Source organism: Stegodyphus dumicola, chromosome 8 (genome assembly GCF_044657685.1).
Source record: "Stegodyphus dumicola isolate Sdum_Otavi_A_Nest chromosome 8, ASM4465768v1".
NCBI lineage: Eukaryota > Metazoa > Arthropoda > Arachnida > Araneae > Eresidae > Stegodyphus > Stegodyphus dumicola.
In genome coordinates this window covers 110,598,484-110,625,134 of record NC_140775.1, presented here as the reverse complement: position 1 = coordinate 110,625,134, position 26,651 = coordinate 110,598,484, and the positions used below count along the sequence as shown (strand labels likewise).

The following is a 26,651-nucleotide window of genomic DNA, read 5'->3' as shown; positions in this document are numbered from 1 at the left end:
CTAAAAACAATACAAATGCTCTACTTACTCTGTTCATAAAGATGCAAATATTTAATAATACCTCATAAAAACTAGCCGTGTCTCTTGAACATTTCTGAATTCTGTTATGTGGTTCCTACTGACATGAAGTTTACCCAGCCTAGTCATATATGCCAATGCCAATGATTTGAAAATTTCGGAGTGCCTATGGTTCAAAACCATTTACCTCCACATCAGAATTACTAAAAGCGAGCAGAAATAGGAAAAATTTGGCATAAGTGATTTACTTGATGCTCAATAGAGGGAGCCACAATCTCAAGAAAGTTTAAGGACCTGAAATTTAAAATTTAACGTAACTATCGCAAATGACTGAGTGCAGGGGGTGTTCAGGTATCCTTTTAAGGATTTTGCAAAGAATTATATATATAAACAAATGTTATAATTTCATTTTCTAATATATTCCGTCTGAGAGCCCTTTTCTTGAACCATCATATTACGTCTTGATTTGTAAGAGAAAAGCCTTTTCCTGAAAACATCAAGGTTGTTTATGTCACTTCTCCTTCACAATGTTCCACAGTCCATCCAATGTTTGGGGATGCCACGTATAAAGAGCTTGTTTTAAAAGTACAAATGCACATTAATCCATTGGAGACACATCAGGAGATTTGGTGGATATGCATCTAGAGGGAATAGCTTCAATTGCGGTTTCATATACAGTCAAAAGTCGTTAATTCGGACACCCGTAATCCGGAATGATCTATAATCCGGACCTCAAAGCTAAAATCTTTCTGCGCATGCGCCGCATTGACGCATGCGCATAGGCGTTTTACTCGTGCGCGCAAGACATTTACGAATGCACATATGCATCTGCGCAAGTGCAGAATACGTTTTCGCGTGCGCGTTTAATGCATGACGGACGGTATAAGCTAAAATTATCTAATTATCTATTTCAGTTAATGTTGATAATTGTGTTGTTCCTTAATCTTCAAATTGGATCCGGCTTTTTTGCAGACTGTAAGAGCAATTTTCTAAAAGTAAGCTTGAATTTTCGATTATGTCAAAAAAAGTTTCCGATTCTGGAGCTCCCAAAGGATCTAGAAAACGAAAGTATGTTTCGATGTCCATCAAACAAAAAACGAATTGCTACAAAAAATGGATAAAAGCATATCCTTTGTTTATCTAACCGTTCCGAAATCTGTTTATCAATTTCACGCTGCTCTGCGCGGGGGGCACGTCGCGGCGCGCAATGAACTGGAAGTTGATCTGTCAACACTATTGTTATCTTCAGGGCAGATGTTTTTATTTTAGTCGGCTTATAATTCCTTACTAAATGTAGTATTTAATTTCGATGTACTCCGTCTTTGATATGATTTAAATCAAATTCCTCGTCATTATAAATATCACGAATACAAATCACATAGTTTTCTGGTTGCAATTTTCTAATTTCGGCTATGAGTAAGGTATGCTTTACGCATCCGCGCGTTAAAAGAAATGTTTAATAAAGTAAACAAATAAATATTAGGCTTCTTTTTTGGTAAATTTGGATACCCTTTAGATCATAATTGCTCATTATTTTATAAATTACGGTTTCATATTTTTAGTTTTATAATTTCTGCATGCCATCTTACCAGATTTAAACTGATGATCTATAATCCGGAAAAATCGATAACCCGGAATCGCCGAAGTCCCGACGAGTCCGGATTAAAGACTTTTGACTGTATCACTTTTTGCAAAACATAAAGCGGTAGATTTAGAGGTATGGTTTGTAGCCTTATCCTGATGGAACTTAATACAGTCAAGATTGTTTGGATAAAGAGATGGAATTTCGTCTTTTAATATAGGTGTTTAAAGTTATTTCTGATTGTAATCCGAATTGATTTTGATATTTTTTTCTACTTTCCTTATTTTAAGTTTCCTCTTATAAAAGAATCCAGTAAGAACAATAAAACCTTTAGAAAAAAAATATTTTTTAGGTTTTATAATTTTTTTGTATTGTATATTTTATACTTTTTTTGGTTTTTATAAATTTTTTATACACAATACAAACACTAAAGCAAAAAGTGGATAGGAAAGAGTTTAAGATTAATAGGCTCATTGGCATGTGGCTTGTGTAGGATAGTGCAAATAATAAAATGGGAACGCGATGAAAATATTCATAGGCAGATTTTAAAATCAGCGGCCTAGTCATATAGTGTACTGTTGACGCAATAATGAAAATAATGACAAATTTATTCTACATTAAGTCTTTCTCTCCCTATGATGTATAATGTCAGGGAATATGAAAATTTAAGCCAAATCATAAAAGACGAGCCAGAAATTAAAACATATAATTCCTGTATAATATAATGAAGTATTTTAAAAGATGCTAAGAATTAAAATAGTTCTTTTCCCAACAAAAATGACAATCAACGAAGTTAAAAAAAAAAAAAAAGTTTACCCTTTTGCAAATTTTATAAAAATTATACACACATAGCTATATATAATAGATAAAGAAAATTTTGCTTTTGAAAAAGGATACTACTAGCTTGTTGTGGTAACCAGTGATATCTTCATTTTTCTTGTTGCTGTAATGATCATTAATATAGATAAAAAAAATGAGTACAGTTATGTGATGATAGCATGTTTGTATTAAACTAAGAAAAATAGCATAAGGATCATTAGAATCATGAAGTCTGAGCAGATGAAAAAGATGACGACAAGATGATGTCATGCATAAATAATGTTGATGATTTAGAGCCTTTGGTGGTCAATACATGTTTTTTCAATCTTACCAAAGAATAGAGTGAATAGTTCTTGTTTTTGCTTTCTCAATTTGCTAAATGTTTGCTACAGAGGCTGCATGCTTGCCATTAATATGCCTATAATTTTAATGTTATGCTCCATTAAAGCATTATAATCCATTACTTTTTCCTTTAAGTTTTGTGCCATTTGAAATATTTCTATACATTTTTCCTCCATAGATGAAATGAGCAAGACTTCCAACTCCTCATTCTTTAGTTCTTTCTTAATGATGTATATTAATATGTTCTTTCATATATTTTGTTATCATACTGATAAACATCTCATCACCAACTTTTCTTGCTGTTTATATTATTATGTTCATTTTTTATTACTGCCAGAGTAATGTTTGAAATCATAAATGACTTTACTCCACAAATCCTTCCAGCACAAATTGACTGTTCCTGGCTTTAATTCATCTACTGCTACTTTGATGACAGTTACTGCATCAGCAATGGTAAAGAACTTCCAGCAGTCTATTATTTGAGATGGATCAACACCAATTGCTGTTTGAATCATCTGGATGGTGTTGTGAACGCATGATGCCTTAACACACCTAATAACATTTTGATCACGTGGCTGAAGAAATGAAGTCATACTTGGAAGCTAAAATGTCACCAGAGTATTCCCACTTTCCGTGTTGACCGACAGAGAAAGGCTTATATATATTGGCAATAAAAGTTACATTATATTTTTGGCATGATTTGCACAAGGTCTTTGTGATAAGGCCTATATCTGGACTTGCTTTTTGAATTCTAAATTGTCTCTAATTTTTTTAAAAAAACAGCCTATAGAGCTAATTTTGAATTTTTTTAAAGGTTTTCAATAGTTATTATTCTTCATATGTCCATATGTTTAAGTGAAGCTTGAGAAAATAAGGTGGTTTTGTTTTATACATTAAATGCATATGATGAATTTATGTGAGACGTGTCTTTATAAAATTTCCAATAACTAAATTTAAAATAAGACTACAGAAAATCCATATTGAGCATTGGGGGGGGGGGGGAGGGGTCATTAATACATTATGCCTACAACAGAAAGATTTAACACAATTTGTTACTACTACCAGCCATAAATACAGCTATCCACTCAACTCCTTCTCAATGGCATTAAGAATAATATTAATAAGTTTCAATTCAATAACAGCACCAATTTTAACTTCAAGAAACTTTAAATTCCCCAGTTGTATGCACATTCCGAAATTTCATAATAAACAAATCAAATTCAGATTTATATCTAAGGGGGTAAATAATTACAAAAAGGGATCAATACTAATTTCACAAAAATTCTCAAGAACATTTTTATTGAGGTCCAAAAGCAAACTAATATTGAATTACATAACAACTGGATTATTAACAATAATCAGAAAGTTACTAAAACCATTAACAAGCACAAATGTTAACTGCTAAGATTTTAAGAACTTATACACTATTTTGTCAGTTCATGAAATTTACAATAATTTAATATTTCCTAGCATTAAAAACTTGATTTTAATAAATGGGACTCTTATCTTAAATGCACACTTTTTCACAATTATATTAAATATCAAAATAAATTTTTTTAACAAACTAATGACATTCCCATGGGCAGCAACTATTCAAATGTCATCTGTAACATGGTCCTCTTCCTTACGGAATAAAATTTTATTAACGATTACTATAAAACAGAACTTTTAAAATTTACTTACATGACATCATTGTCATTAATAATTACAATAAAATTTTGGAAAAAAAAAAAAAAAAAAGAGGACACCTATCCTAAATGCCTTAAACTTAATAGAACTAGCAAAGATGACGGCATCAAAGCAGATTACCTTGACCTACAAATTTACAATTTCAACAATATTACTTTATTTGATAAACTAAGATTTTTTTTTTTAAATTTCAAAGCAATGAAAATAATTAATTGGAATTCCAATATCTCCTGAAATATTACTGCTAATATTATTGTTAATCAAATAAATTAATATTTGCAATAATAGCAATGAATTTATAAAACAAATTAGTTTATTAATTAATCTTTATTATTGCTGAACGATAACAAAATTCCACATAATTTCATCAAAAAACAAGTAGTTAAACTACAGTTGTCAATCTAAAAATTATTTTCACCACCAAACTGCAGTTTTTTGTGATAGGCTTCACCTAAACCATTACGGTAGTCCAGTTTGCATGTTCTTAACTGAATTAGGCATTCTTGTCAAAATTTTTACATTAGTTTAGATTGTCTAACAATTACCTTTCTCTTAAGCAAGTTCTATATTCTGTAACATTTGACATTTTTTGCTTTCTGCCCTTTTTTCTCTTTTAGGTTTCTCACACTTTGTAGTGCTTTTGCTAAATTCCTCATTTGCGTTCACTAAGACTGCTCGTGCTAAACACTGCTGAAACTTCTATCCATTTTTTAATACAAGTTTCTTTTTATCATTATAATTACTTTTTTAACTTCTTCGAATTTATTTACTTATTCTTTGAAATTTATTTTAACTTCTTCAAAAACATTTTACACTAAGCACTACAGCATTTTTTTTATCGCTCCTTTTTGTATTTATTCATTTGTTTCCCTTTTTTGAATTATTCATTTCTACTAATTATTTTTATTATTATTAATCAATTTAAAATTTGTAGTTAATCTCATTTCATTACTTAGCACATATTAGGCTTAAAAAGGTAATTTGCTACTGGGCATGTCGAATTAATATTTTTTTCATTTCAAAACTTTTTATGCTCTAATGTTACAGATTTTAAGAGCTAACTCTTCTTTTTCTTATTTTTTGCATAAAATTTTCATTTGTTATAATTTTTTTATGTAGCGTATTCGGAAACTAAGTACAGTTTCATTCTAGCGCCGTCGCAGCGCTGTGGTAGGCGTCCCGCACATGCACACTAGTCTTTCTTGTTCACTGACTTTCAATTGTCGCCATTTTGGTTGCTTTATGTTGTGTTTTCAGTTTGCTGTGCACATTCAAATTGTTTAAGACAATTAATTCTCCCGCTCACTGTGAGATTCATGCCGTGATTAAATTTTTGAACGCGAGGAATGTTAAACCCACCGAAATTTTTCGTCAAGTGACAGAAGTTTACGGTGAATACACGATAAGTGATGGAATGATGAGAAAGTGGGTAAGAATGTTTAATGCACGTCGAACAAATGTCCACGCTGAGGCTTGGAGTGGTCGGCCTTCTGTTGTCACCGATGATTTGGTAAGGAAAGTTGATGAAGCAATTCATGAGAACAGACCCTTTAAATGGCAACTCTTTCAGAGGCACTTCCACAAATTTCACGTACTGTTTTGTTCAAAATTGTGTCTGACTGCTTGAATTGTCGCAAACTGTGTACCCGATGGGTTCCAAAAATGCTCACTGATGTTCACAAAACAAAGCGACTTGGTAGTGCCCTGACATTTCTCATGTGGTACAGAGATGAGGGAGAAAAATTTTAAACCAAATTGTAACAGGTGATGAAACTTCGGTGTGTCATTTCACACCAGAATCGAAACAACAATCGACGGAGTGGAGACACACTCATTCTCCTATAAAACAAAAGTTCAAAGTGACAATGTCATCACAAAAAATCATGTGCACTGTCTTCTGGGATAGGAAAGGCATTTTGCTTACTGAATTTCTTCTCAGAGGTGAAACCATAATGCGGCACGATATTGTGAGACTTTAACAAAACTAAGGCGTGCCATTCAAAACAAATGAAGAGGAATGCTCAGTAAAGGAATTGTGTTGCTCCATGACAATGCTCGGCCCCATACTGCTGGTGTCACTCAATCGTTAATTCGACAGTTTCATTGGGAGCAGTTCGATCACTTGCCGTACAGCTCGGACTTGGCGCCGTCCGACTATCACTTGTTCCTGCACATGAAGCGCGAGCTTGGTAGCAAGCGCTTTGGATCTGACGATGACACGAAAAATGCTGTGGAGTTGTGGTTATCGAAACTGGCGGGAAGTTTCTTTGATGATGGTATACAAAAACTGGTCACCCGCTATGACAAGTGTTTGATCATTGGCGAAAACTATGTTGAAAAATAGTTTAAGACATGTATTTTCATGTAAAAATAAAATTGGATTCGAAAAAAATTGTTTTACTTTTTTTTTTTTTTTTTTTTTTTTTCAAAACGGTACTTGGTTTTCGAATACGCCTCGTACAGGTCTGATTACTTTGGACTCGCTTCGCTTAAAAGAAAATTATTATTAAATTTTTTCCCCTGCTCTTTTTGCTCATTTATGATTTTGATGCTCTAATTTTGTAAAATTTTTTTACTCCAGTCTATATGGTTTCAAATTTTCATATGTTCTTTCTTATATTTCATCATGTGATGGAATTGCTTGTATTTACATGTTTTTTTTTTTTTTTTTTTTTTTTTTTTGGATTCAATCTCCTTAAAATTAAAAATTTGTAAAGCTTTTTTTTGCTTGTCTATGATTTCACTGTTATAATTTTACAACTTTTTGAGCAACTTATTATGGGGTTAGACTGAAAAAGACATAGATTACTATTTATTTTTCTAGGATTATTATTTTAAGTACTAAACTTTATGTCTTCGTTGGTTCAGAAACAAGCTGATGTATTTACTTCTTTTGCTGCATGAAAATGCCAGACGATGATGCAGCAAAAGATATAGATTTCGTTTTGGGTTCTGGCATTTTTGTATCATGCAGTTGGTCACTGTGCTTCTTTCTGCTTTTCTTCTGTGTGTGTGGTTTGTTCCAAATTGAATATGGGATGTACTTTTAATTTAATTTATTTGGAATTCCAGATGGTTGAATATTTAAAAAATGACAGTTCAGAGGTGTAAATGCAAACAAACGAATGGAAGAAGAAACTTCTAGTCTGAAACAATAATAATTACCCTGTTCCTAAAATTCTACATTTAAACAACTTATGTAAGAAAAAAAAAAAAAAACTGAAAGGACTCGTATTTTAACGTATACAACAGAAGATTTGTTAAGATTTTTTTTATGCTCTTACATTCTTGGATCAAAGGTTACCAATCTGCTTTTAAGACTTTCCCACTAACACACTTCCCCCCTTTTTAGCCTTATTATTAAGCTTTGCTTTATTTGCTCTTACACTACATAAAATTCAAGAGTACAATCACAAAATATTTAAAAAACCAGCACATCTTTAGAATGCCCAGTAGAATGTTAAGGGCTACTGCACCTTTTTTTCTGTACATTTGTTATACAGTCAAAAGTCGTTAATTTGGACTCGTCGGGACTTCGGCGATTCCGGATTATCGATTTTTCCGGGTTATAGATCATCAGTTTAAATCTGGTAAGATGGCATGCAGAAATTATAAAATTAAAAATATGAAACCGTAATTTATGAAATAAAGAACAATTATGATCTAAAGAGTATCAAAATTTACAAAAAAAAAAAAAAAAAAAAAAAAAAAAAGCTTAATATTTATTTAATTTTATTAAACATTTCTTTCAATGTAAGTTGCTTCGTTTTCTATGTGATAATACATTTTCTTTAATTCTATAAACAGACATAATTTCTTGTTCAGTTACAAAGTTTCGCTATTCAAGTCCTATAATTGCTGTGTCGAGAATACCGACTAATTTGTCAATCGAAATTTTTTCGTTTTCAAAAACCTGTCACTTTCTTCGCTATCGGAAGCGAATTATAATGACGAGGAATTTGATTTAAATCATATCAAAGACGGAGTACATCGAGATGAAATACTACATTAATAAGGAATTATAAGCCAAATAAAAAAAAAAAAAAAACATCTGCTTTGAAGATAAGGATAATGCTGACAGATCAACTTCCAATTCATTGCGCGCCTCCGCGTTAAAGATAAACAAACGTTAAAGTTTAGATAAACAAAGGATATGCCTTTATTCATTTTTTGCAGCAATACCACTTTTTGTTCAATGGACTTCGAAACATACTTTCGCTTTGTAGATCCTTTACATATTAATAAACATATATCAGAAATTCTATTTGACATAATCGAAAGTTCAAGTTTACTTTTATAAAATTGCTCTAACAGTCTGCAAAAAATAATAAGCCGGATCCAATTCGAAGATTAAGGAACAATGCAATCTGCAACATTAACTGAAATAGATAATTAGATAATTTTAGCTTAGCTTATACCATCCGTTATACATTAAACGCGCACAAGCATATTCGCAGCCGTAAAGGTCTTACGCGCATGCGCAGAAAGTTTGTAACTTTGAGGTCCGGATTATAGATCATTCCGGATTATGGGTATCCGAATTAACGACTTTTGACTGTATTATCTCTTTGAAAACAAGCCTCTCAAGCAACCAGCTGCCTAAAAGTTATTATAAGAAAGAAAAAGTTTGTAATAATAACCAGCTAATGTCATTTGATAAAAATAATTAATATTTCTAATTAGTATATTTCTAATTCTTCCACAATGATTTAAATGCATTTTTATTTATTTGAGAAGTAAATATCTTACACTTTAGTTAACAGAAACACGCTCCCATGCAAAGATAAGTATTCTACTTGAGGCACTTACACTGCACACACAAAAAAAGACAGTTCTATATCTCCCGATCTAGAATGAAGAAATTCAACTTGCATTTTTTATGTCTCGAGAAAGCACGGCTTCGAATATATATTAGATTTATATATATCATTGTTCTAATACAGGTGTTTTGATGCAAAATCAGACTTTTCCTAAAATCACATGCCAATTTTTTCCATATTTCAATTCTACAACTCACCAAGTTTTGCAAAAATCGCACAAGTAGATTTTAATAAATTAGCTCTCAAAATTTTAGCTCCTCAATGTTAATTGAATTTGATATATATTTATTAATTTCTCTTTTTTAATTAAACTTATTTGATTCTTCCTTTCATATTTCGAAATTTATGTTCATTCCAAATAAAATTCGCCTATTTTTTAAATTTGTATTTTAAATAATTTTTATAAGTTTTTCAAAAAAATTTGAATTATAACCTATAAAACTTTTGCAATCATTTTAAAATTAGATGTATTTCTAAGCATACAGGCAAAAAATTAGTGTTTTTTATTTAAAATTTCCCAAGATATACATGAATCTACACCTTGGCATGTTTTGAAATTTGGTGTATTTATTATAAGTGATAATAACGGAAATGTGGCTTACGCATTTTGTTAAAATTATTTGAAAGTATGAATGAACACTTTTTTCCCACTCGTAAACAATGAACAAAAAGGAAAGGAAAATTAAGTTGCTATAAATTAAAAAGTTCACCAAGTGAATTATTCTTGGAACAAACTGAAAAAACTTGCCAGAATAAATTCGTAAATTTCTCTCCAAAAATTACAAAATTTAATATCTAGGCGTAATTTGAGTCTCAGAATCGAAATATGGAAAAAATTATGTCATTTCAGAAACAGTCCGATTTTGTGTCAAAATACCTATGTTAGAACAAAGCTATATATAAATTTAATATATATCCTAAGTCATGCTTTCCAGACATAGAAAACGTAACTTGAATTTCGCCAATCAGCCCAGTAGAATGGGAGATACAGAACTGTCCCACTCCCCCCCCCCCACAGTGTACAACATACTACAGCACAAAGTCTGTAATCCGGACTCGTTGGTATTTTGGCAAGTCCGGATTAAGGATTTTTCCGGATTATAGATTATCAATTTTAAATCTGGTAAGATGGCATGCAGAAATTATACAATTAAAAGTATGAAACTATAATTTATGAAATAAAGAGCAATTATGATCTAAAGGATACCAAAATTTAAAAAAAAAAAAAAAAAAAAAAAGCTTAATATTTTTTTGTTTACTTTATTAAACATTTCTTTCAATGTAAGTTGTTTAAGTTGCTTCGTTTTTTGTGCTAAACGTGCATGCGTAAACATTAAACACGCATGCGTAACATCAAACTCGCATGCATAAATAAATGCATTACACACATGCGTAAAGCATACAAAAAAAAAAAAAAGAAAAAGAAAAAAAAGAAAAAGAAAAAGAAAAAGAAAAAAAGAAGTTTAGAAAAATATATGTTTTGAGGTCCGGATAATAGATGTCCGTATTACAGACTTTGTATTGTAATTAAAATAATTGAATATGTGGATTAAAACTGAAAGATAAATACACTACATTTTGCCAAAAAGCGACAGTTTTGTGTATTGGAGATAAAAATACAGTCAAAAGTCGTTAATCCGGACTCGTCGGGACTTCGGCGATTCCGGATTATCGATTTTTCCGGATTATAGATCATCAGTTTAAATCTGCTAAGATGGCATGCAGAAATTACAAAATTAAAAATATGAAACCGTAATTTATGAAATAAAGAACAATTATGATCTAAAAGGTATCAAAATTTACAAAAAGAAAAAGCTTAATATTTATTTGTTTACTTTATTAAACATTTCCTTCAATGTAAGTTGCTTCGTTTCATGTGATAATACTTTCTCTTTAATTCTATTAAACAGACATAATTTCTTTTCTAATTTCTTCTTTTTTAGTTACAAAGTTCCGCTGTTCAAGTCCTATAATTGCTGTGTTGAGAATACCGACTAATTTGTCAATCGAAATGTTTTCGTTTTCAATAACCTCTGGGTCACTTTCTTCACTATCGGAAGCGAATTATAATGACGAGGAACTTGATTTAAATCATATCAAAGACGGAGTACGGAATTATAATCCAAATAAAATAAAAACATCTGCTCTGAAGATAAGGATAGTGTTGACAGATCAACTTCCAATCCGAGGCGTGAAATTCATAAACAGATTTCGGATTTCAAAACATACTTTCGCTTTGTAGATACAAATTACATATTAGTAAATATATATTGGAAATTCTATTTGACATAATCTTTCTAATCTATCATAATCTAATAATGACGTTTCTGCCCCCCCCTCTGCCGCAGAGTAGCGTGAAATTGATAAACAGATTTCGGATTTCAAAACATACTTTCGCTTTGTAGTAAATATATATCGGAAATTCTATTTGACATAATCGAAAGTTCAAGCTTACTTTTATAAAATTGCTCTAACAGTCTGCAAAAAATAATAAGCCGGATCCAATTCGAAGATTAAGGAACAACGCAATCTGCAACATTAACTGAATTAGATAACTTTAGCTTAGCGTATAACTCCGTTACACATTAAACGCGCATGCGCACAAACATATTCGCAGCCATAAGGGTCTTACGTGCTCTCGTAAACGCCTGTGCGCATGCGTGAACGCGACGCATGCGCAGAAAGCTTGTAGCTTTGAGGTCCGGATTATAGATCATTCCGGATTATGGGTGTCCGAATTAACGACTTTTGACTGTATTTCATTCTGAACAGCTGTATTTTATATTAATTGATGAATTATCATGATTTAAGCTTTACTGCAACTTCTCCTTTCCACAGTTCTTACCAGAATGCAAATTAGTTGTCTGAGTATTTAGCTGAGGATTTTGAATGTTTAGATTAGACAGCGTTGCCACTCAAACAGCAGAATGAAATTTCCTGACACTTCAAGGTTTCCCAGGTGTGTTTTAAGAAAATTCCAGTCCAGACTGATTCATGGTGCCTGTTGGCTGTCCTGAGAGGTAAATTACTTTTAGTAAGTATCACTTGAAAACACAAAAATTTGGCAATTACATATGAGTTCCCCATAGCAAATTCCAAAAGCAATACTATTATAACTATAACAGGAGCTGTTTTCTCCACTGAATAGAGATTAGAAACTTTCCAATCTGGATTAAAAAATTTAATTCTTCACAGACATTTTGTAGCTAAATGAAAGAAAGGAATCTAAATAAATTCAGGTATATTATATTTATTTAGCAGCATACAAAGCAAAAAAATATGTGCATAAAATTTCATGATGGTATGTCATATACTGCTAGAATTAGTTTCAGGAATATGCCAAAGAAAATTGCCCAAAATTTGAAGGTATTATTAATTAATAATAAATTAATTTAGAAGGAAGATGCCACATTAAATGATACAAATTAAAATAAATTACTTAAAGATTAAAAACAGAATCGTAATAATCATCAATATTTTGGCGAATATAGCTAGCTATATTAAATAGTTAGTCTAGATGACTGACAACTATTTCTTTTATTTTACTGCAAATTGGCATTTATTAAAAAGGAGAAAAAAGTTTAAAGGATTTTGTGATAAAATCCCAGTATAATGGCATGCCTTGGCACTTTCAAAATTTGACTTGTGACTTAACCAAAATGACCTGTTTACTGCTCATCATAATGTCGCCAATTCCTGTGTGTATCTTATACTAGGATTAAACCTATTTTGTTTTATACGAGAATGGCCTGTGTGTATCGTATACTATGATTAAACCGATTTTGTTTTATACGAGAATGGGAAGGTATTTTCTTTTGTTCAGTATGCACTGCACATGCGCATCTCTCGACTTTCGGGGTTACTGGAAACTTGTTTTGCCTTTCTACAAGACAATTTGATTGAAACTGCAAAAGATGGTTCTATGCCAGCTGCCCGAGCCAAGAAAGTTATCACTTCCCACTTGGCTCAAATATCGCTTCTTTTGCGATTGCAGTAAGAAATTCCCGGACTTTTTTGGTCAATTTTCGAATTTCTTGACTTTTCCCGGTTAGCGTGGCAACCTCATTAGCACTTCCGGCAGCTCCATCTCGCTGTTACTTAATAATGGCAGCTCTGCCAAACTTATATTCCAGCTATACTTCTTGCTAGCCGATGTTTAAAAATATACACCATTTAAATAGATTATTTTAAGCAAAATCTCCGACTATGTTGTAGAGATTTATATTTATTTTAAATAAACAATCTAAGTTTATGTTCTTTCCTTCATTTCAATAATTGTCAATGCCAGAATATTTAAATTTGGTAGCACGCGTGAAGTAATATAAATTCCACCTTGAGGAGAAAAGGTTTCAATACTGAGTTCTAGAAGAGAAAGTAAGAGTTGGGCAGTCGCCGTCACCTCTGTAGCATGAGCTTCTATTTCTGCATTTATTCCTAGTTTACGTGGTGTAACAGCAGTTACTTTGCTGCCACTAGATTTCGATGCAGTATTAACCGTTTGACTGCTAAGCAATTTATGCAAAACACACGAAAACTGCGGGAAATAATTTGACTTGATGTTGTCAAATAAAACACTCTCATTTAGACAAACATCATTCAATTTTAATAATTCTTTTCGTATTATAAAGCAACAAAGACACACTGAAACTCGCAGTACAAATGCGGTTTTTGAGACAAATGAACACAGTGCTTTTACGCCTCGTAGCAGTCAAACGGTTAACACGCTGGGCGCAGCGCCAAATTTGCTGTCCTTTCCGTTCAGCCGGCAGCGAGCTAAGCCATATCTTTTTTTTAGAATGTTTCAATACATTTCATTAAAACTAAATTTGATCACATTTCATCGACATTATATATTTTTTAAAACTTTAATACTGTCAGTCCTGCAGACCGATGCTAGCCAAATGAAAATTCCAGTGCCGGTGGTCCCCAGGAGCCGATGCCGGCGACATAGAAAGTTCACTTCCGATCCCCAGGGACTGGCACCACGCTCAACGTGTTAAGTAACAGGACTGAGTCCTGTAGCATTATTTCTACTACTTGTTAATATCTTCGAATTTTCAGTTTAGTTCTTGTTATTTTGAGTTACCGCCCAAGTGAGGCATAGTGTGTTAGTGTCAAGCCGATGCATTGTGAATTTTATAGAGTTCAAAAAAGGGTACTTTTAACCTTTTTGCTATGTGGTTACTACACATACTGCAGCTGTCACCTTAGAAGATAAACAAGTGGTTCTTACAACGTTATCTACATTTGAAATAGAATTTCCTCTTATAATTTAAAAAACCTGCAAAGTAGTAAAAGTTCATTTGTAGCACAAGCTGTATCCTTCAAATACCTGCAAAGTAGTAAAATTTCATTTGTAGCACAAGCTGTATTCTTCAAATACCTGCAAAGTAGTAAAATTTCATTTGTAGCACAAGCTGTATCCTTCTGTTCAATTTCAGATTAAATAAAAAGTTTAACCTTTTTCTGACTTTGTGGCTGTTTCACACTTGTGATAACTCGCCAGCAGTCGAGTAGGGTTTGTAGGAATGCAAGTTTTAGGTCACAACAGAACCTACACAGTGTTGTCACTTCCTACTTTTAACTTTGTTAAACATCCATGGCTCTTTTTAGCCCAAAAGGGTTATTAATTTTGTTGTGGGTTTTGCCATTTAAAATGGAATATTATTCACTTTCAATGACTCTTCAAATTTTTGCCACCAAATATTATCGCCTTGCATTATTTTTAAAGAAATTAAATAACAAAGAATCTACATGTAGCAACACTGTTTGAAATAAAATATTTTCATCTCCAACACATGAGTTTGTTGCCATTCGGAAATGTAAGATTTTTATCTTTTAGTAGCGAATATTTTTTGATTTTGCTATTGAATTGAATTTTATGTGGCCTAAATGCAAAAAACACGATATTTAATAAAGTTTATAATAAAAAACAGGAAAAGAAAATTTAACATTGATATGATGAATGAGAAAAGAGTGAAAAAATAGAAAAATGTATGCTAACATTTAACACTACATAGAGAATTCTAAACATATCCTGCTGTTAAGCTTTTAAAAAATTTGTGACTGTGCAGTTGAATTGTATGTGGTGCAAGTGCAAAGAAAACTATGCTTAATAATAAAGCAAAAAAAAAAAAAAAAAAAAAGATTAATAGAAGTGAGTGCACAAGCAGACTGGTAGACTGCAAGGTCAGCAAGAAGGTAAGAAACTTTGATAAACCCTTGCTTGGGTCCACCAGCAGCCAAGCGGCAAAGTTGCTGAACACTAGTCATTCAGTTCGCGGTGCGAATCCCGGCAAATGAGCTCGCTGTTTGGACATTTTCATGGTTTTTCCCAAATGTATACAAGCCAAATTCATTTGAAATGACCCCCACGAAACCATCCCTTCTCTTAGGCAGATAGCTCTTGAGTACTTTGCCATGATTAAATAAAAATAAAATAAAACCCTTTTTAGGTGACCGTTAAAATCTGTATTCTTCCAGACTTCTTATTTTATTTTTAGTTGGTAATCTAACACATTATATGCTTAGATTAGAGAACTTCACTTCAAACAACATGATGTTCTAAGACAAAATGAATTCTTTGATGAAAAAACTGGAAAGAAGGTAATTGTACCACTTTCATATCCTCATTTAAAAAATGGAGCAATTCCAAGTCTGTTTTCTGATGGTCCGAGTCATCTGAGATCCAGTATTTCATCAAGGGAATCACCAGAGTATAAAAGACTTAAAAGAGAAAGAGATGCACTTGAAAAAGACGTAGCCTGCAGCTTAGCTGAAAAGGAAGTGTATGAAAGAAAACAAATGTTTTATAACTTAGATGAACTAAAAATTTGTCTTGATACTGTGATGTTACCAAATAACTGGATAGTTATACACATACCCATTCATACCATGATTCTTAATATTTCTAATGACAATCACCCAAAAATTCTAAAATTGCTAATTACTGATTGCAATTTGAATATATCTGTAGCCATTAGAAATGTACCAATTAAATCACTGAACAAGACCTAATCCCATCAAAAATTAATAACCTTAAAGATCTTTTAAGTATTTTAGAGAGAGTAGACCTATTTGTCTCTAATGCTTCATCTGAAGACAATATTCAACATTATTTACAAATCTGTGAAGTGAATTGATGATGATCTTAAAAGAGAGAATTCAACATAAAAGCAATGAAATAAATTTTCTCCTAGAGCAAATATCAAACTTTAACTCTGAAAAACAACAATATAAGTATTCAGCAGATTTTTTAATATTTTCTACTTTACTTCACACGATTTCACCACATGCATATAATTTTATTCGAAATTCGGAAAATATTATTATGCCACATCCACAGACCATACAGAATATTTGCTCAGATTTTAACATACATCCAATAAATGAACAATTCAACCAAAAGTTCCTAAGTTACATAAAATTTAAAGAATTATCAGAAAAAGATCTGCCTGTTATTTTAATGATTGATGAAATTCACTTAAATCAAGCATTTGATTATAAAGGTGGTAATTTGTGTGGAATTGCATATAATTGTAAAATTGCTGCATCTAGTGCATATGTTTTCACGATTCCTAGCCTGCTATTTTTTTATAAGGATGTTGTACATATTTTGCCAGTGAAAACAAAGCAGATAACTTGTCGTAGCCTGCAGCTTAGCTATATTAAAAATTATATTAAAAGTAATTATATTAGTTATATTAAAAAATTGTAGTGGGATTAGAAAATATTGGGTTTAAAATTATTGCTGCTGTCACCGACAATAATTCAAGTAATAAAAAGGCTATGTCTCTGTTTTCAGAACCACCTAAAGTTAGTATTGTTTGTCCAAATCATGTTGACAAATCTAGGTCATTGTTTATTATTTACACAGTGCATATTTTAAAATATATTAGAAATAACTAGGTAAATCAAAAAATAATAATCCATTAATATGATTATGTTTTTTTCCAAGTTTTGATGATGCTTCACGTATTAAAACTGCATCTTTTTCTTGTATTAACAAATTACATTAATTTGAAACATTAAAATTAAAAATTATTAAAGTATGCTTATGGTCTGAAAATAAAAGCTCTGTATCCAACTAACTTAGAAAAACAAAGTGTAAAGCTTGTATTGCAGATTTTTATTGATAATGTTGTTGAAGCATTGTTTTCTTTTGGGCAGCAGAAAGAAATAAAAAAAACTTTCAAGAAACTGGAAAATTTATTAAAATAATATACACACCTGGTGGTGAATAGTAAATGAGAAATCTATTTTTAAAGGGGTTCATAAAAATAATACATTTGAAACAGCTTTCACTGTGGCAGACAATGATGAAAAAAATTTTTTTTATGAATAAATTTTTGAATTGGTTAGACAGTTGGAAAAATTTGAATTTAGCATCTGGTTCCCTAACTAAAGAAACTCACTTTGCAGTATCCCACACAACATATGCTTTAAAGGTACGTTCAGACATGGGCGTAAAGCGCATAGAGGCATAGTCATAGGGGCAGAAAATACGGGAGACCTGTTCACAACTGCGAGAACGAGGTGTAAGCTGTGGCCAATGAGAGAAGCTAAATTTGCACATGCGTGGAATGTCTACAACTTTCCCGCGCTGTTCTCCTGCTCGATTGATTTCCCGCGTTCGCTCTGCTTGTTTTTTTCATTGTGTCATGGCTTTTTCAGCTCACCACAAAGTTTTACTGGCTCAACAGAATGATCTTTTATCTGCCCTTCTCATTAGCCAAGAGGCAACGGAAGAAGGTAAAAAACGAAAAAGAACGAAATGATTGAGAGATATTTTTTTGAAAGACCAATACTTGGTTGGCACATATATTTCTGTGCAAAGCAGTATGGAATATTTCTGCATTGTACTGTAGTACTCTTTATACTATAAACATGCACATGCATATTTATAGATGTTAAACCTTCTTCAATTTTTATATATAATTTCTCTTAGGAGAAATACGATATTCTAAATATGCCTAATTAAAAAGAAATCTTGAGGATAACTAACAGATAGACTGTATATAATATTTTTCCATTTTGCAGGTGTGAAAGCAGTTAAGCTAAAAACAGTACTTACCATACATTATTATTTTTTTTAATTTTCAATCAAAAGGAACACGTTTCTATGACAATGAAGCATGTGTGCTTAGCACTCCTTATTCACTGTCCCTGTCGATCACTATAGTAGTTTGCTGCACTACCAGTATCAATTATCACTAGTACTAGTATCCCACAACTGGTCCCAATGATCAGCAACCACAACTAGTACAATACTAGGAAACGTTCACCCAACGATGTATTTTATGCTCAATCATTAAATACATTTTGCTGTTTGTATACACCTATTTCTAATAATCTGCATGTATAAGCCGCACCCCTGGATTTAATTTTAACATATGCTGTCATTTCTATTTACGACCAAATCTCAAAAGTAATTTCACATTGACAAATTTTAGGTACCCAAGTCTTCAAATACATCAAAATTATAAACATTCATACCTTATCCAGGAATTTCTACCAGAGAAATAGCATGGATTTAATGATCAAAATTCCATTCAAATGATAGTAATAAAGAGTGGATAATAATAATAAATACTATTCATTAAATTATAGTCCATGTTATGAATTACGTGTTCTATTCAGTTTCATTAAAAGTAAATTCCCTTTCATGGAGAACGTAATTAAAAAACAGAACAGAACTTCAACAGGAGACAAAACTGTCTAGACTCTTGACTGTTTTAAGGACATTTCACTACATTTTTTCCTTCTTGGAATTCATAAGAGCATTTTCTCAAAAGATTAATCTTTTCTTACTTATACAAAGCTTACACCATTGAATTGACTATTGTGACTATTCTTAAATAAGTGAAAATATTTTTTTCTTTAAAGTAATATTTTTACTGCTAAAAAAAAAGCAGATTCTTGATATTGATTTGAAGTTTTAGTAAAATTAATTCATGAAGTTTGTTTAGAAAGAAAATCAGCATTTCAAGCAAATAGCAATACAATAATTCCAGCTTTTTCAATAAATTTATTCTTAAATACAAAAATAAGTAAACAGGGAAAAAAATTATAGTAATAATTTTTTTTTAAAATTATAGACAAAAAGAAATAATAATAATTTACACAGAAAAAATAAAATTTTTGCAATCATGCATTTTTTAAAGAATTTTCACAATAAAATGAAAAATATTGGATGGGATCAATCATCTACAGGATCATACACAGCGTGCATAATCCTGAGCTTAACTTTCGCTTCACAAGTTTCATCTATATTTTTCAATATAAATTGAAAAACTCATTAAAAAAAGCATGTCATCATCGTAGATTTCTTGCGAGATCAACTCTTTATTTTGTTCGGATACAATTACAACTCATTCGATGTGTTCCATATTTAAAAAAAAAAAAAAAAAAAAAAAAAACATCGCCTTCGATGTGACAGCGAAATTGTCTAAAGAAAGTCGCTTCGTTTTAGCTTCACTCTGATAGGTCGACGTTTATCCCAAACTCGCCGTAAAGTTAAAAAACTTTGAACCCTATGCCACGAGCCCTAAACCAGATTCTGTGACGTAGCACAGACTGGTTGCTTTGGCAATGGAGCTCAGCTTTAAGCACTTATGCCCCTTACGCCCTCGTCTGAACGGGACCTAATTGAGATGTCAAGTTGTTGTATAAATGAACTGGGTTTTAAATACCTTTTACTTGCCAAAACACACACGGATATGTTAAAGGCTAGATTTGGCAAGTATAGGCAACTGGCTGGAGCTCACAATATTTCTATCAGACAAGTTTATGAAATAGAGGGTAAATTAATACTTCAGAGTACTTTGCCAACCCTAATAAATTCTTCAAAATTTGCAAAAATTCCTCTTCATATATCAGATTTTAAAGACACCGAAGAACAAGCTTTTGATGACACCGATGTTCAAATGTTCATAGATGATACAACAGTTGATGATAGTGATATACACAACATAAAATTGGATATACCTATTTTGACATATATAGCTGGATATTGCTGTTACAATATCCAAAAAAAGTTCAAATGTGATATATATAAATCCAGTATTACTATTGACAAGGAATTAGCTTTAGAAAATGATGAAAATATTCACTCATGGATTAAGGTTTTTGATAGAGGACTAATGTATCCTCATCCTGATATTTTACATGCTGTTAAATATAATTTTATTGTTGTAATGAAACTTATTTCAGATGAATATGAGCAAAAATTTTTATTTTCGGCTAATCCATGAGTTACAGTGTGTAAAATTACTTTAAATTTACTTCACGAAGAAATTTTTTTTAAACTGAATGACTGTCCAAAACTTCATGACCCTCAGATTATTTTGAAAAATATCATACAATCGTCACGTGTAGTCAAATACAATTCCAGATGACTAATTTTTATAGATATTTACTGATATAATATTTTCATTTTATTCTATGTTTAATTCTGTCAAAGAAATAAAATTTCTAAAGATATCGTTGTACGTATACACGGGAAAATGCATCTGAGAACTATAAAAAATAAAAGAGTACTTACAGTTCTTCCCAGCTGTAAGACCTCATACATTTATACAAAGTTATTTTTTCTCAAAGGGATTTATTGTAACAAAAAGTAAGCAGCATCAAGTTGCCTAAATAAACATTCACTCCCCTTTTTCTCACTATAACACGTGGTGTTATTTCCTATTATTTCTAGTTATAATTTTACTGGTAGAAAAATTTCAGGTCAAAAATAAAAATCTTTTTTAATGCGTTTTGCACTCTAGTTGTGTTACTTTCCTCTTAATAAAGAACTGAAATTATTCTGAAAAATTTAAATCTTACCTTATTACAACAAATGTGCTACATTAGTTTTGATTTCTAATAAGGCAATACATTAAACTTCTTATTCCTTACAGTTCTAAGAATTCAGGGCATTTGATGTATTTAGATGTTTTAAAAGTTTCTACTGATTATCTTGATAAAAAAAATTCCAGTAAGTGCATATCAATTATAAAATTTCATATTAACATTTGCTAAAAAATTCTTAGATAAATTATAATTAAATGCTTTTAGGAACAAAATTTATTAGTTACAAGAAAATTATATATGTACATATTAAACAAAAGAGATGTTACAGACATTAAATGATATGAATGAAACTTGAGAATTTTGAATTCCAAACAAATGTAAAGTTTGTTGAATTTTTGCAACTTTCCTTTTTTGTTATTGAGAAAGATGCGATTACATATTCTTCAAAAATAGTAATCTAATTGAAAAAGCTTAAATGTATGGAATTTTTTGCACCTATATTGAAAAATAACACTGAATAAATACTGATATATGCTCGAAAAGTATTTTTCAAATCATATACTCCAGGTTTATTATCTGTTATGAAATTCAATCCTACAGTAAGTAAAGTGAAAAAGGCCTATCAAAAACGGAAAATTACTAAACAAATATGTGTAAGTTTGTATTAACGAGGAAATAGAAAATGTTGCTAAAAACTGATATTACAAAAATGAAACAAGATTAAAGTAAATTTAGGGATTTTTAGTTTTAATCAACAGTAAACTTGCCATTATGCATTATTGTTGCATTTTTATTAAGGAAGAGGATATTTAGTAAAATATATATTCTTCAAAAAAAAAAAAAAACCAGCAACATCCAGAGCTTAAACATATACAGTACAAAGTCCCAAATCCGGACTCTTCGGAACTTCGGCGTTTTACTATACCTACGTTTATTCGGATTTGGGATTTTTCCTAATATTAGATCATCAATTTAAATCTAGTGAGATGTCATGCAGAAATTAAACAATTAAAAATATAAAATTGTAATTTATGAAACAAAGAACAATTATGATATAAAGGGTATCAAAATTTACAAAATAAAATAAAATAAAATAAAATAAAAAATAAAAAATAAAAAAAAGCTTAATATTTATTTGTTTATTTTATTAAACATTTCTTTCAATGTAAGTTGTTTAAGTTGCTTCCACAAAAAATTTAAAAAGTTCCTTTTTTTTTCTTATGTCACATATGGTTGACTTTTCAATGCCATACTCCTCACATAATTTTGAGACGGATATGCCTTTATCCATTTTTTGCAACAATTTCACTTTTTGTTTAATAGACATCAAAACATGGTTCCACTTTGTAGATCCTTTGACAGCTCCAGAATTGGAAACTCTTTTTGACATAATCGAAAGTTCAAACTTAGTTTTTTAATAAAATTGCCGTAATAATAGCAGTCTGCAAAAAATAATAAGCTGGATCAAACTAAAAGATTAAGGAGCAGTGGAGTCTGCTACATTAATTGAAATGCCTTAGAATCAGTAAAGATAATTTTAGCCTAGCTTAATAGCATCCGTGATAAATTTTTGGCTGTGTATCACAAGATTGGTAATGAAAGCTAAGTTGTTTCACTAAATTTTGTCTTGCTCCTATTGCGTACTGAATTAAGTCTGAATTGTACTAGTTTAGTTATTTTCTATACCTATATTTATTTCTTGCACATGCTTAAAACTAATCTGAGTCCTGAATAAATAAACTCTCATATATACTTAACGTTTTATCTAGTGCCGGTACTAAATACCGCATCGTGGAGTCTCTAAATTCTGCTACCTTTGTTCTAAATTTTCACCGTACCTAAACTTTTCATCCCAGTGCTTTTCCTAAATCATAAAAAACTTCTCATCCGCTAATTTTGCCGCTTGGTGCTTCCCCAAATTCCAAAAATTTTGTCTTCCCTAAATTCTGCTGTCCGGTGCGCATATTTCATAAGTGCACATCTGTGCAGCCACTGAGCGAGTAGCTTCTAGGATGGACCAATGGGCATCCAGTAAGATTTTGAAAAGATGATTTAAAATATTCTGCCACGCAATTTTCTGTACAAAATAATTAAAGCATCACCGATTTCTTCTCAAAACTTTCATTGGGAATATGGATCAAATATAAGAAATTGTGAAGATTTCACTACCTGGTTGAAAGAATTTGAAATAAATACAAACGCATGTTGGATACTCCGCAAAAATATCCATGTGAAATATTACTTAATAAGTGATAAATAAGATGAAGAAAGAAATATGTGATAAACGTCTGAGCCCAAATGCTATCTTTACATAAAACTATGCATAGGAGAAAAATATTTATACCAATTATATATGTAGATAGAAGTCAGCACTTATTATTGCAGTCTATATAAAAAAGATGTTCTATAATAATAGCCAATGCAGAATTTTATTCAACGTGAACTTTACTAATTCGGATTCGCATACATTAAAGTGTGTTAAATTTCACATTTAATAACTGCTCACTCTTAAATGTACTGTCTACGCAAAAAAATATTCAGCAAACAGAATGAATTTATGTTATTCCCAATGAATATATTCAATTTATTGATATATAATTTTTAATTTTAACAATGGATATAATCAGATCATACATAATATATATTCTGAATCTTACACTTTAAAAATCAAAAAAATGCAAGCACTGAAAGAAGAAAACACTAGATTCACTGTAACACTTTCAGTCCTTCTCAGCTCAATTAACAAAAAGAACTATACACTTGAATTCTCTTAATCGACAGGTTAGTAAATGCATAATATACGAAGCTAATTGTAGCTTGAGTCATTTTCTCGATGTACAGAGTGATAATATGCTGTGAACATCAACCCAAATATTAAAATGTGTGATAAAAATCACGATAGCAAAATGTCAGCGATAATTAAACTCATAAAATGAAAGCACTATGAGATTTTCTACTATTACGCTATAAATTTCTAACTGCAAAACGAATGCAAATTAAAACGTAAACAACATACGTTCACATGCAACAAGATTTAGCATCACGAGAACAATAGAAGCTCATTGGTCCATTTTCAAAACCCCTCCCTCAGTGGCTAAACTGATGTGCACTTGTGAAATATGCGCCCGGTGCCCACATATTCTGCCGCCGCTTCTGTTTATGCTGAATAACTTTGCAGTTATTCTTAATGAAAATAGCACTAAATAAAATCTTTTGGCCTATGAGTTTCATTAACAAAATCTCTTTTTAGCATATGAAAAGGAATTTTTCCTTGTCAACATTTCTTACAGCATTTAAAAATCTATAATCATCACCAAGCATATTGTTAGCATAAAAGATTGCCATACTCTTGTTATTCAATTACCAATATAAACAAAAGTTTAGACATCACTGTATGAGTTAATACTGAAGCTGTCATGTATTGATAAACATGCAGTGGCGAAAGCAAAATATTATAAATAATGAATCGCCAAGTTGGTGTCAGGGATATAAAATAGGTCAATGTTTCGGTAAGCGTGGCGAACAGCGGTAAACAGAACGTTTGAGATGTATGAAAAGCAGATAAGCAGCTACGAAGCCAAATTATTAGTCTCACAAATTTATGCTTACATGATTGTTTTTCCATAACGAGGTATTTTTTTGTGCTAAGTAAAATTAATTATTGGAATTTTTGAGTGAAAATTTCCACAGGCTTTATTATGGAAGGAAAAATCAAATGTGCATGCGTAAGAGCATAACCCCCCCCCCCAAAAAAAAAAAAATAATAATAATAATGTTTGTGGCTTTGAGGTCCGGATTTTAGATCATTCCGGATAATGGACATCCGGATTTCAAACTTTGTACTGTATTTTATTCCTACCATCTGAGGTATGTTAAATCAATTTCTTTACTATTATTTTAAGTGTAAACTTATTTAAGAAAAGTTAAGATACGTATTTGAAATTAGGAAATGCAGTTGATGAAGGGCAAATCAGATATATATCTATAATATTTATTTAAAACCAAATGATGCAAGCCTTCTGCAAGTAGGGGGGCAGAACTATGTTTCATTTTCTCTCGTCTTGAGGGAATAACAGCGATAAGTGGCGTCATGTGGCAACCATACTGTCTGTAGATAAGGACAAGTTTAGTGACATAGTGTCAGCCGTGCCGTGGCTTTGTATGTAGGAGGTACTGGATTAGAGGCCCCAATTGCCAAATTCTGGTGGTGAAAAATTATTTTCCACCACCTTTTTTAATTTGGGTGCCACTATAGAGTTATTAGGATTTTTTTGAAGTAGGAGACATAAAAAATGAGCAATGCCCTCACCAGCACTTGAACTTGGACCTCTAGAATATGCACCGAGTGTGCAACTATTACACGATGAAGGCATGCTGGAAGGAGGGAGAAAATGCCTTATAAAAGAAACTGGCAGACCGAGAAAAAATAATCCTTAAATACATCACAACTTACTAAATAACACAGGTAAATATTACAAAGTGAAAGTTTTATAACAGCTTCATAATTTTTTACATTTTAATGGAAACTTTTTGGATTTGTAAAAGAAAGAAGAAATGAGACTAGAAAATGAACAAGTGTTCATACAAATAATTTTGTATTATAGATATAACATAATTATGTTTATATACATAAATATTTACACATATTTATAATAAACAGTGAAAATTAAGTTATGAAATTTTACTCTAAACACATTAACTTACAACACATTTTTTAACTAATGTATTAAAATTTAGCAGTGCATTTTCACATTTCAGTCAGATTACTTACCTTATTCTGTGTCATCCAAATGAAAATTGAAGGAGTATTTATTCCTAACACAGGAAAAGGATTAAAATTGGACAATACCATAGCAATTAAACACCACTTTGCAATTCCAAGAATACTAGCAAGATGCATACGAAAAGGTGGGGGAGGAAACGTGTCTCCGAGAACAGTAATTCCTGGATACTTCTCCTGTATTATGGAAGCATACTGTTCGAAGACACGCCTATAACCTCATGAGAAGCTGCAAAATTAAAAGGAGAGGATAAAGAAAATATAGATTTCATCAGATTGCTAATCATAAATAATCAAGACATTTAATACAAGACTGAATATAAGCCATTTTATATATTTTAAAACAAGTAATGATTATTGATTATAAATGATATCCATATGCAAAATGCATAGAGTGGGCAGGAATTAGCTCCAAATTTAAAATTATAATTTTTTAAATCAATCAAAGTCAATAAAATAAAAAGCACTTTCTTTCTTACAACAGAATAGTTCTTAGGCACTACTAAAATTCCATGTAAGCTTCATAATTATCTACCAGTTTTCATAAACTACTGTGGATGTTTATAAAACAAGACTTTTGCAGATACTTCAGTTGTATATTTGTAAGAACTTAGCTAATTTGCTCCTCATAAAGGCATTGATTAACAAATCCCTAACTATGAAACATGGCTTCATCAGTCCAGAGGATATTGCCAAAAACATCAGCCAGTTTTCATTCATATCACCATACTGCAACCGACCATCATAAGCTTCAGCCAAGAATTCCTGGCAGTAATGTTTCCATGAATGAAAATTCCAACACTTC

General features: G+C 31.3%; 1 protein-coding gene across 2 annotated transcripts in view; it reads right to left on the bottom strand.

Moving 5' to 3' along the window:
• SelT (selenoprotein T) overlaps positions 1-26,072 on the bottom strand; it is an 80,606-nt gene extending 54,534 nt beyond the window's left edge. For both annotated transcript variants that reach the window (XM_085822273.1, XM_085822272.1), the window contains exon 1: positions 25,838-26,072. In XM_085822273.1, coding sequence (XP_085678399.1) covers positions 25,838-25,966 — 129 coding nt within the window. In that variant the 5' untranslated portion in view covers positions 25,967-26,072. The remainder of the gene's footprint in view (positions 1-25,837) is intronic.
• Positions 26,073-26,651: the final 579 nt, after the last annotated feature.